We start from the raw sequence: 12,173 nt of genomic DNA on the forward strand, positions 1-12,173 counted from the left end.
CAGGCGCCGTGACATCCACCTCACCTGACAGCCCAGGGCTGCTCTGAGGAACGTCAGCACAGTGGCAGACACCGGGGCGGCTCCTGTCACCATCAGCCGGACTCTTCCGCCCAGGCTCGACTTTCAGGGAGGGAGAGTGGGAGAAGGTGAGGGTTACACACCTGGAAGTCGGCGGCCTCTCCGCCAAGGAGGCCTGCTTGGAACCCCGTTCCCTAACCCATAGCTGCAGGCCACACGGAGGCCACACGGAGAACTCACAGCCCTCACGACCGCAGCACAGGGCTACAGTTTGTTTCCACCCGTGACTGCCCTGTTCCCTCCCAACGGGGATGGAAGTCAGCCCCACCTCTGCAGAAGCTATTTCAGGGAATTAGAACACGACTGGGCGGATCTGTGGCAACTACCACAATTCTGGCCTTCTGGGGGGCATGATATTGTTACGCGTTATCACTCATGCTTGAAAAATTACCTCGAGAGTGACACGCTTGTTCCGGAAAAACGCAACAAAATGGAGAATGAGAAAGGCTCCACTACCCTGACTCCTTTTCCCCCTAGATGGCTGCAATACTATTGATCTTAGAAACTGAGGCCTCCTTAATGGCTTTGCCTTAGTTTTTAAATGTGTGCCAGAATTAACAAAAACATGTTATTCTCTCCCTTACCTTCATCTCTCCCTGTCACAAGAAAAGCCCTCCCAGAACTCTGAAAAGCGAAGCCGGCTTCCATGGGAGCAGTGGCCGTGAGTCACGTGTTACCTGTACTTTGTGGAAGATCAGCCGGTCCCACAGGCTGTTGTTTCTGATGATGCCGCTGCGAAGCTCTGCTTCTTTCCTCTTGGAGGCAAAGTCCAAGAGCCATCGCTTCAGCGTGGTGTTTGCTTGTCCGAAAATCTAATGAGGCAAGACATGAGAAAGTTTTCACACCTACTAGGATGGCCAGAGTCAGAGTGTGGAGAAATCAGAACCCTCACACACAGCTGGGGAATACAAAATGGCACAGCTGCTCTGACAGTCTGGCCGGTCCTGTAACGGCCCCACATGGTCAGCACAGGACCAGCAATTCCACACCTCGGTATACACCCAGGAGCGACGGACACATACATCCCCAGATGCCCATCGAGTAGGAATGCGTAGGCCAGGTGCGGTGGCCCACGCTTGTATTCCCAGCACTTTGGGAGGCTGAGGTGGGCAGATCTCCTGAGCTCAGGAGTTTGAGTCCAGTGTGGCCAACATGGTAAGACCCCATCTCTACAAAAAATACAGAAATTAGCCGGGCATGGTGGCACATGCCTGCGGTCCCAGCTACTCAGGAGGCTAAGGTGGGAGGACTGCTTGAGCCCTGGAGGTGGAGGCTGCAGTGAGCCATGATAACACCACTGCACTCTAGCCTGGATGACAGAGAGAGAGACCCTGTCTCAAAAAAAAAAAAAAAAAAGGAATGGATAAATAAAATGCGTTATACCCATACAGTGGAATACCATTTGGCCGTTAAAAGGAATGAAGTGCTAATACGTGCTACATGGATGCTTGTGAAAGACGCCAGTCACAAAGGAGCACATATGGCATGATTCCATCCACAGAAAAGTCCAGAATAGAGAAATACACAGATTTAGAACACAGATGAGCGGATGCTGAAGGGTGGAGGGGGTCGGGGAGCTGATAAAGAATAGGTAAGGGTTTCTCTTGGAGGTCATGAAAATGTTCTAAAATTGATTGTAGTGATGGCTGGAGAACTCTGTGAAAGTACTCAAAACCTTTGAATTACACACTTTAAATCAGCAAATTATACAGAGTATTATATGTTGATAAAGTTGTTCTTTTAAAAAGAACCATTAAAAACATAAGAAGGTTCTGAGAGATAACAAAAGTCCTGCCTCAAAATAAAGAGTAAGTGAAAACTCTTTCTGGAGATTGCTCATGCCCCTCGCGCCTGGCCCTGGCTGTGCGGTCCACGCAATGATACCCACCGCAGAGGGGCTGGTATTCTCTTGGGCTCTGCTGTGGCTTAGTCACTTCTTTCAGTGTGGCCAATTAAGTAATGTTTTACATGTCCATGCAAGGAGCTTTACAATGAAGAAAACCATTTCATAGTTACTATTCTTATGTGATCCCATTAGCAACTTTTGGAGACAAACAGTAGGAGAGAAGAGGTAAACAGTCCGTGTTACACATGAGGAAGCAGAGGCTCAAAGTGTTTATTGTAAAAATAAAATGACCTCCCACATTATGCTTGTGTCGTGACCATGGTTTACAAAGTGTGTTCATGCATTTTCTCTTATAATCCTTATCAGCAACTCTGAGAGGTAAACGCATTCTAACTTTACAGATGAGTAAACTGAAGTTCTGTAAGATTGGGAGGATTGTCCAGGGTCATACAGATGGCACATGGCACAGCCCAATTCAAGCCCAAGCCCCTGCGTCCAAGTCAGTGCTCAGTCCTGGGACTTCGCTGCTTGGAACTTACTCGGTCAAACATCCGGTTCAGCAGTCTTGGAACCACGGGGAAGACAGTGGGTTGAAGCACCTTGAGGTCATCCATGAGCAGCCTGATATCTCCTTGGAAAAATCCGATTTTAGCTCCATGACACAGCATTACACACTATAGGGGTAATGGAAAAAACAAACATTTTATCACCACAGCAGGGGTTACACAACACATGGACAACATCCAACATTTCAGTTTTAGCATTTCAGGCCAGTTTCCAGAAATCTTAAATTTCCTAAATATAGGTAACTTAAAAAAAATGTGCATTTACTAGTCATTGTACAACATGGAAATGTGGTATTTCTCTTGGTTATCCTGAAGATACGGGACTCAGTAAAAAACCAGGCTATGTTGTTTTTAGTGATGACCACAGAGGTTCTACTCTTTTAGTGCGGTGGTAAGTATCTGTTCAATGAATGACATGGTATTACATATTCTAAATATTTTTAGTGGCTGGGCGCCGTGGCTTACACCTATAATCCCAGCACTTTGGGAGGCTGAGGCAGGTGGATCACTTGAGGTCAGGAGTTCCAGTCGAGCCTGGCCACGTTACGGTGAAACCCCATCTCTACTAAAACAAAAATTAGCCGGGCTTGGTGGCGGGTGCCCATAGTCCCAGCGACTCAGGAGGCTGAGGCTGGAGAATCGCTTGAACCCAGGAGGCGGAGATGGCAGTGGGCTGAGATTGTGCCACTGCTCTCCAGCCTGGGCCACAGAGGGAGACTCTGTCTCAAATATATATATATATATATATAGCCTTCCAGAAACTTTACATTTAATTTATTCTCAAAATAAAAACTTAACTTCTTGCCTAGAGTCCAAGTTTGTTAAAGTCTCACTTTCTTTTGTTTGAATCTGACTGGAAGTTTCTGAAAGGCCACCAAGTATGATGAATTTGTGATACCAGGGTATCTAATACCAGAGTGGCGTGCCATTCAGCTAGAATACACTGCATGATTTTTTTCCTGTCTAGTACAAACCATGCTGGCAAGCCATATGGACCTGACAGTTTGCCTATTTTAAAATTTAAAAAGAAAAGATTCAAAAGATGACACAAGGGAAGTACAAATGTTCTCTGTCTTAGAAGCAGAAACCACGAGAAAGGTACACCATGGTTCACTGTTTAACAATTACAGCTCAGAAAGCTTTTGTTCAGTGTGGCCTGCCTTCTAGGCACACCTCTAAAACTCGTTAGGTACAGCAACTCATGTGAGATTGCTTTATAAACCCAGAAGATCCTGAGGTGTGCAGGAAGTAGAAGGAACAGGTGGCAGATGGGATCTAATCGCCTTCGATCCTTTGGGATGAGCAAATCCGACAGGGCAGCTGTCATCCAAAGCATCGGCTGATAGTCACCTCTGTCTCCAACACAGCAGAGGGCACACAGCTACAGCTCAGTAACTACTCACTAAATGAATGAATGGTGCTCATTGGTTTTTCCTACAGCATAAAATCCAAAATTGTCAAAGAAGGAAAAAAGGTGGTTCTTGGTCAGTTTTAAAATTAGTCACACAGTTGATTACAGGGAGCCTAGGCAAAGGTCAACTCAAGGATCATCCCCTTTTTCCAAGGGCACTTAGAATATTGCTGAAAAAATTAGTCGCAAGCCAACTTGTGCATTAGGAACAAGCACAATCAAAAATAGAGACTTCTCACAGAACGGAAGCCTCGCTGGGCTTTGTAGAACTGAATTAATAATGACTTTACCTTTATAGTTGGTTTTTCTGGACTCATGTCCACATTAGTATCCTTCAAAAGTCTGAACTCCTAATTTTAAAATGAGTGATTAAATTCCAGTATCCTGTTCATACTCAGAAAAAGAATTTATATTCTTTCAAATAATCTGCACCATTTCTAAAACGGGGCTGAGCAGAGAATTCTCTATAGGGATGACAGTCCGCACGCCACACTTACCTTCAATAACTGTTCATACATGTGAGCAAGTGGTAAATATGAAATGTGTGTGTCACTGGCACTCAAGGGAAGTGCTTTCTGTAAAACACAACAACTTAGCAGAACATACACAAACAAGCAAGGAAAACAAAATTAAATGCCTACCTCTACAACTCTCTCAAACATATGGGCGAGAGGCAAGAAAGATATCAAAGTATCATCTGGGCAAGGATTGACTGTATTCTGTAAGCAAAGACACCAGCAAGGCAGAAAAGCATTAAGACTCCCAGTGAAGGGGAACATCGCACACCGGGGACTGTTGTGGGGTGGGGGGAGCGGGGAGGGATAGCATTAGGAGATATACCTAATGCTAAATGACAAGTTCATGGGTGCAGCACACCAACATGGCACATGTGTACATATGTAACACACCTGCACGTTGTGCACATGTACCCTAAAACTTAAAGTATAATAATAATAAAATTTAAAAAAAAGACTCCGAGTAACCTTCCATTTTATTTCTGAGCACATAGTACCTCAACACTGAGGAGAAACAGCTTTTGCTTATGGTCTCCAATTTCTTCTCACCAAAGAATAAAATGAAGAACAAGGGGCATGGTGGCTCACGCCTGTAATCCCAGCACTTTGGGAGGCCAAGGCAGGCAGATCACTTGAGGTCAGGAGTTCAAGACCAGCCTGGCCAACATGGTAAAACCCCATCCCTACTAAAAATACAAAAATTAGCCAGACATGGTGGCACATGCCTGTAATTCCAGCTACTCAGGAGGCTGAGGCAGCAGAATTGCTTGAATCAGGGAGGCGGAGGCTGCAGTAAGCCGAGATTGCACCACTGCACTCCAGCCTGGGCAACAGAGTGAGACTCTGAATCAAAAAAAAAAGCAATACTTTAATTATTCAAATAAAGTGGAAGTCACTCCCAATGACAAAGTAAATCCGCTTCAGGGCTTTAATCAAAACAAGGAAAATTTTGCTCAAATTGGAAGGTTAAGGGATTATATGCTCTAATCAGTTAGTATTTCATCACTACAGTATCCTAGTACCCAGCAAGTTCAATTTTACCTTAAGAAATACAGGACCCATTTCAACATAAAATTGCATTTTATGTTGTTAAGGGAAAGGAGGAAAGAAGATAAAAGAAGGTGGATTTCCAAGGTCCTTAGAGTATTTTGAGTTTGATCAATATTTTTAATACCTTAAAGCCCTACTTTACATATCACAATTTGTTTAATGCAACCTCAGATCTGGCACCCAGGAATTTGCTCTCCTATAAAATGCTGATCATGATGGGTCCACAGACAGATTAAGTTTGGACATCTGGTTTCCCTCAGAATGGGCCTTACTTAGGGCAGGCACAGTGAGGGTTTGTATAGAATATTCATGTTATTAACATAAAGAATTCTGGCCAAAACAGGGGGTGTGCAACAGCAGCTGCTGTCATACCAACTAAGAAATGAGGGCATTGTCGTTACCTAGGGGATGATATACCAAGTTCTGAGCCATGCCCCTTCCTTTCCTAAAGCTGGGTCACCCTTAATAATAATGTGACAATGGATGAAAGCATCAATCCTGAGCAAACACAGCAGCCCCAGAAGCACTGGATGTGGGCTGAGCATGCTATAATCTCAGCTTGATTTTATTCAAGTCTGACAGGCATCCCAAGTAGTACTTCTCAGGATGAAATTGTTATATTAATATAATGAGAAATCGGACTCCATTCTATCTATACTTTTCAACTTTCTGACTTAGAACAAAAATATTGTCCATTATCATGATTAGACATCTTACAAAGCTGAGAAGATACTGATATTGTAATTGATTTGATATTGTAACTGACTTTAAACAAAGTTCTGTAATCATTTGCCTCAATGAGCCACCAATGCATTTTAAGTTTTCTTTGAAGGCCAATTAGGAAATTAAAATTTCACTTTGGTAAGGTACTAAATGTTGAACTCTGTTTAGAAAGTATACACCTTCAAAAACGGCATTTGGAAAGTGTGAGCCAAGTAAAGTAAGTGGCAAGATCCCTCAAAGATCAGTTTTCTGCAGCCACCAAACATGTCCATTCCCCAAAGCCATTAAGCTCAGGCTCCTGCTACAAAAATCAGAGCTACAGAATACTTCCAAAGAGACTGCAAAAGCCAATTACGGTAAATGTAAAAAAGAGTATAAGGAAAAGGAATTATATGGTTCAATAAGCACCTTTTTAAAAGGCAAGTTTGGAATAGGCTGTTGGTGTTATGGACTGAATCACATCACCCCCTTCTAAATTCGTATGTCAACATCCTAACTCCCAATGTAGATGGGGCCCTGCTGTGACTGGATAGACTAAGACACTGGATAGTAAACTTTAAAAGTATGGGAAATTAGCTGAAGTGCAAGGCTTTACTACTTCTAGTGCAATGGAAGTCACACTGACCACAACAGATAATAATCATTCAAAAACTTTTAACATATCATTGCCAATTTAAAATAAATTATTTCCCAAATACAGGGACACTGGATAAAAACACAAGAGAGTCCATCTCTTCTCTGTCCTTTCTTGGACATGTTTCTAGGGCAATATCCAAAGAGAGTTTCTCTATATAAATGTTGCAGTGAACTTCATCTGTCAATTCACCTTAATTATCATAAGGCAAGGGTTGGCGATTAGGTTCAAAGTGAAAAAAGAGAGAAGGTGGACTTGGGCCTAAAGTTCTGACCTTACCCATATGTCACATCGTTTCTAAATGCCACATGGACCTAACACAGTGGTGCCACCTTCAGCACTTTCATTCTCAAGGACTAATGTCAATCAATGAGGAAAGATGACGACATCCCAAAAAGTTACCTCTGTTGCTTTCACAAAAGCTGAACAATCGCTCACTATGTTTCGATGAGTGACCATTGCTCCTTTGGGGTTGCCTGTGGAGCACATATGAAGCAGAACAAAGTCAAAGAATGACAGAAATGAAGGAGGCCCAGAAACCTCACATAATTAGGGCCTCAGACACCTCTACTGTTAGATATATCATGAAAGCCAAATGTTGAACACTAAATTCCTAAGCAACCTGCAATCCTTACACTGACTTATCTTTAAAAACCTTTATTAATATGGGCACATTTTAAAGGGTATATACGTAGTCATAAGAGAAGAAAAACCAGAAATTTTCTTCCTGGGAGCCACCGATATAGTCTGTCCTAGGAAGACAGGTGAATCTAATATCACCCTTAATAAATGTTTGAGGAATTATCCGGCACTCTTGGACTCTGAGAAGATCTTACAGAGCAACAAGAAGACAGCACTTGAACCACTTCCTTCTCTTCTGCTTTTTGTCCGTCTACTGTTAGCTGATAAGTCATCCAAAAGAGGCAGGGGAGAGTCCAGACCAATGGCTGCCATATGTAGAAGCAATTCTATCTAAAAGCTCACCTGTAGTTCCACTTGTGAAACAAATTACTGCAAGATCTTCAGGTGCTGGAGGCTAAAGATTAAAAAAAAAAAAAAAAAAGCTGGTATAAATCAGAACAGAAAAGAGAACTATAAGCCACAAGGTACCAGGCTAGATATTGAAAACTACAAAGAGGACAGAGCAGGGTCTGACCCGGTGTGCTTACCTTGGGCTTCCGTCTGTTGGCTCTTCCCAGGTCCTTAATTAGAAGAGAAAAAAAGTCTTAAATGGAAACGTTTTCTAACTGTAAAGGATAAGGTCACATCGAGTCACTTAAAGCTGGCTTTACTGTGGGGTTCATTCACACCTGGCTCGAAAACAGCATAATTTTCTAATTAAAGAAACTATGGCAGTTTTAATTAACCAGAACCAAAATATTTATTCATTGTTCTGAGAAGCCATTTTCCAGTTACCTCTTCTCTTACATAAAACTACATAAACGGTATTAGGACTGGTCTTTGAAATAGGATGTATTAAAAAAACAGCAGCCAAAGTCTTTACCATGCATTTCTGGTCCCCACTTCCACTTCTTATTAGGGCCTTTAATAAAGCCCTGTTCTTAATCATAACGAGATACTGCAGATACTCCGTAGGTTCCTCAAATCAGAGCACAGCACTACCTCACCCCCACATTCTGCACAACTGACATCTGCAATCTGGGAAGAAGAAAAATCAATCTCTGCTCGATTGAAATGCTAGGCATTTTGGAGAGGCTCAAATATCTGCTCAAATATCTCCCCTCGTAGAGTGGAGATAGGATTTGGGAGCCCCCAATTATAAAACAGGCCACAGCAGACCCTCTAAGACTTCTTCCTGAATGGACTTGAAGGTTAAGAATGACAGAAGCATTGCGCAGGGACAGCATTTCCCAGCGGCAGGCTTCCAGTCACTACCACTGATGGGGTTCGGTTTACTGCATTAGGGCAGTCTTGGTGGCCACTTTAATATCTATTAATTTTAACAAATGAACTATTTATATTCTTTTCCTATTCAAATGGAACAGCTTGAATGAGGATATGGAATGAACATGCCATTGAACACGCCATTGAACATGTTCAATTCACGTGGAAATTAGATGGGTGTGCTCAGGGCTTAGTGAGTTTCTGCCCAGCATACATTAAGTTTTCAATCTTAATTACATTTTAAATGATGTAGTGACAGACCACCGATTAAGAACAGGAACTAATATATCCAATTAGAGGTCAGCCAAAAGCTAAAGCAATAATTCTGTACATTTTTTTCAAAATAACTTTTATTAGCTCCAGATTTCTACTTGTCTATTAAAAATTCTTACATAACTTCTGGAGATGCCCAATTCTTCAAAAACTGACATTAAATAAAATAAAGCACCAGTTACATACAATTTGGCTCTTAATTTATTGGGAACAAACATTATCCAAATTAGTGCACTGTTGCCGCAAAAGTTTCACAGCCTTACATCTCTCTTACAGTATCACTTAGGAAAAATACTGCAATTATTATTATTTTTTGAGATGGAGTCTCGCTCTGTCACCCAGGCTGCAGTGCAGTGGCGCAATCTCTTCACCTTTTGCTCAGAATATTTTTAAAAACTAAGTATAGATCATATTAAGCAGGTAAGTGTAAAACAATGTCTTCTATAAATTAATATTTTAATATAAACTTTATATTATAATCTTCAATCAACTAAATAATTTTTAAATTTCAACATTACTTCTTTATCATACAGCAGTCAAAAAACACCAGAAAAATTCCTCCATCTGTGGGAAGGTAAGGGAAAAAGAGATTACATTATAGTAAAAGAGGGTTAAAAGTAAAAAAACAGAAGTGGGGAAACACTAGGTAAGAAGCTATAAAACCCCAATTCAACAAGGAAGCACCCGGGTCAGCACTTGTGGAATCATGTTCGATGCTACTGAGAGAGAGAGTTGGGCAGGGGCGCACACATGCACAAGAAAGAAGGTTCTGTTAGAACACCCGTGCTTCCCTGTGCCTACTGGGCTCCTCAGGAAAGGTTCTACAGATCCTTACTTATAGCCTCAAATTCTTTGTAGGAGGAGGAAAACTACACATAAAAATTTAAAATCCTATCTATAACAGTTTCAGAAAAATATTTCTAACACCTTCAGAAAGAGAAGGACTGACTCTGTTTTCCTATGACTTGTTATGATATGTATATGAAAAGATCTTCCTCCGGCCATGTTCCTTGGATGGAACTCTAATCCAAGTCCAACTGACGGGGATCAACTTCTTATATCATCTGACATCAAGCACCCGAGCTGAGCATGGACCACGCTCATTCTCCCGGAATGGCTGCCTTTAAACTTGTGATTGGTAAGACTCTTGAAAGAGTCAATATGAAAACAAACCAAATCAAACATGTATGTTGGAAATTCACCAACACTCTCCATGAGCCATCCAGGGAAAAGAACGATGAGGCTGATTTCTATACTTGGCTTGGCATTAGAGACAAATTAGTAAGTAAAAGGCATTAAAGCCCAAAGAAGACACAGAAACTGAAAGTTCCACCTGCCTGAAGCTGTAATTCCCATTTCTGGCATTTCCGGGCACAGCTTGTCAGTGCTCTGGAATAAATATTGGAGTGCTGAAAGCACTTGGGTAAGGTGTGATGTGTTAACACTGGGCACACCTGTAGAATCCTTTTTCCAGCAATGAGACAGAAGTTTCTGCTCTCTTTCATGGGTTGTGGAGGCAACCAGCCAGTGCTGGGACTGCACGATAGCACTAGATAGCACTGGATAGCACGTGTGAGCCAACACGGCCCCAGGGAAGGCCTTCAGAGAAGGGAAGGAGGCGGGGCACTCACCTCCATCGCCTTCATGCTGGTGACTTCCACCCCACACCTCTGGCCTCGTTCCACCAGTTCACTGCCGTAGGCATCCATGACAACTATGATTTTAAGGCCTGGTATTAACTTATTTTCTACACCCTCTAATAAGAGTTTGGCCTTCTCTGGCTTGTCAACAAAAACCAGAGAGAGTTCAGCTGTAAATGAAGAGATACAATGAAGAATAAGCTCTGGGATGTTAAAAGATTCACTCTGTCATATCCAGCACAAGGATACTTGAAGTACTACATTCTTTGAATAAAAAGGTAGATATATATTTACATGTAAAATCTTTGTCAAATCAAATGTGAGCAAATGTAAAGTCACTGAACCTAACCAATAACTATGCCAATAATCCAGGCAAAGATCACAGACGTACCTTTGTTGACTATGTACGTGATGGCTTCATTTCCAAGGGTATCATAAAGTGGAACGATCACCATCGAATAAGCAAAGCATCCTTGTTCAATAATCACCCACTAAACAAACAGTAAAAGTCAGGGAGAGAAAACAGGATGTCATCATGTAATCAATAAGGAGAACAATACTCAAGAGAGATTCAAAGTGAAAACATTTGACGCAGCAAAATTAACATCTGTGTTAGCTACTACTCTGTGCCAGGTGCTATAAGGGATTCAGAATGAGAACAAAACACCTGCCCCCTTCTTAAAAAGAAATTAAGGCCAGGCACACTGACTCACACCAGTAATCCCAGCACTTTGGGAGGCCAAGGTTGGGGGAATCAGTTGAGCCCAGGAGTTCAAGACCAGCCTGGGCAACATGGCAAAACCCTGCCTCTACAAAAGTTATCTGGACATGGTGGCACACACCATGTCGCAGCTACTTGAGAGGCTGAGGCAGGAGGATTGCTTGAACCCAGGAGGTTGAGGCTGCAGTGAGCTGTGATCACACCAGTGCACTCCAGCCTAGGTGACAGAGTGAGATCCTGTATGTATGTATGTATGTATGCATGTACAAAGAGAGGGAGGGAGGGAGGGAGGGAAGGAAGGAAAGAGAGAGAGAGAGAAAGAAAGACGAGAGGACAGAGAGAGAAAGAGGAGAGATTGAGAAAGAAAAGAAAAAAGAAAGGAAAGGAAAGGAGAGAAAGAGAGAAAGAAAGATAAATTAAAATCCGCCTGAAGAATTGAGGCAAATATGTTAAAAGATAATTAGCAATAATTATTAGACAGGGACTGACCCAGAGATAAGAAAGCCCACCATCGGCCAAGGTAGCTACAGATGCTACTGGGAGGGTGTAACTGAGATTGCCTTTGGAAAGAGAAAGAAAGAGAGAGAGAGAGACAGAGACAGAGGGAGGCAGGGAGATGCTAACAGAGGGGATGGCAGGATCAAAAGCAGGGGTAGTGAGAGCGATCTGACTGGCACAGATGGTTCTGGCTGGAGAGCAGGGAGCAGCCACTGAGAGTTTCTCAGCAAAACAGCCGCTGTGGGGCTCAAGGAAGACCCCTCTGGTAGCAGGGCACTGTATGCCCTGGAATAGGGGAAGAAGTACCTTGTCT

At 42.5% G+C, this 12,173-nt stretch overlaps 1 protein-coding gene across 25 annotated transcripts in view; it reads right to left on the reverse strand.

The window, feature by feature from the left end:
* ACSL1 (acyl-CoA synthetase long chain family member 1) overlaps positions 1-12,173 on the reverse strand; it is a 71,518-nt gene that overhangs the window by 10,298 nt on the left and 49,047 nt on the right. For 16 of the 25 annotated variants that reach the window (XM_016950997.3, XM_054682682.2, XM_016950995.4 and 13 more), the window contains 9 exon segments: positions 11,033-11,132; positions 10,633-10,811; positions 7,993-8,025; positions 7,808-7,859; positions 7,226-7,299; positions 4,543-4,620; positions 2,464-2,598; positions 756-890; positions 25-120 (listed from right to left, as the gene is read on the reverse strand). In XM_016950997.3, coding sequence (XP_016806486.3) covers positions 25-120; positions 756-890; positions 2,464-2,598; positions 4,543-4,620; positions 7,226-7,299; positions 7,808-7,859; positions 7,993-8,025; positions 10,633-10,811; positions 11,033-11,132 — 882 coding nt within the window. 25 annotated transcript variants of the gene reach the window in all.

Source organism: Pan troglodytes, chromosome 3, assembly GCF_028858775.2.
Source record: "Pan troglodytes isolate AG18354 chromosome 3, NHGRI_mPanTro3-v2.0_pri, whole genome shotgun sequence".
Lineage (NCBI taxonomy): Eukaryota > Metazoa > Chordata > Mammalia > Primates > Hominidae > Pan > Pan troglodytes.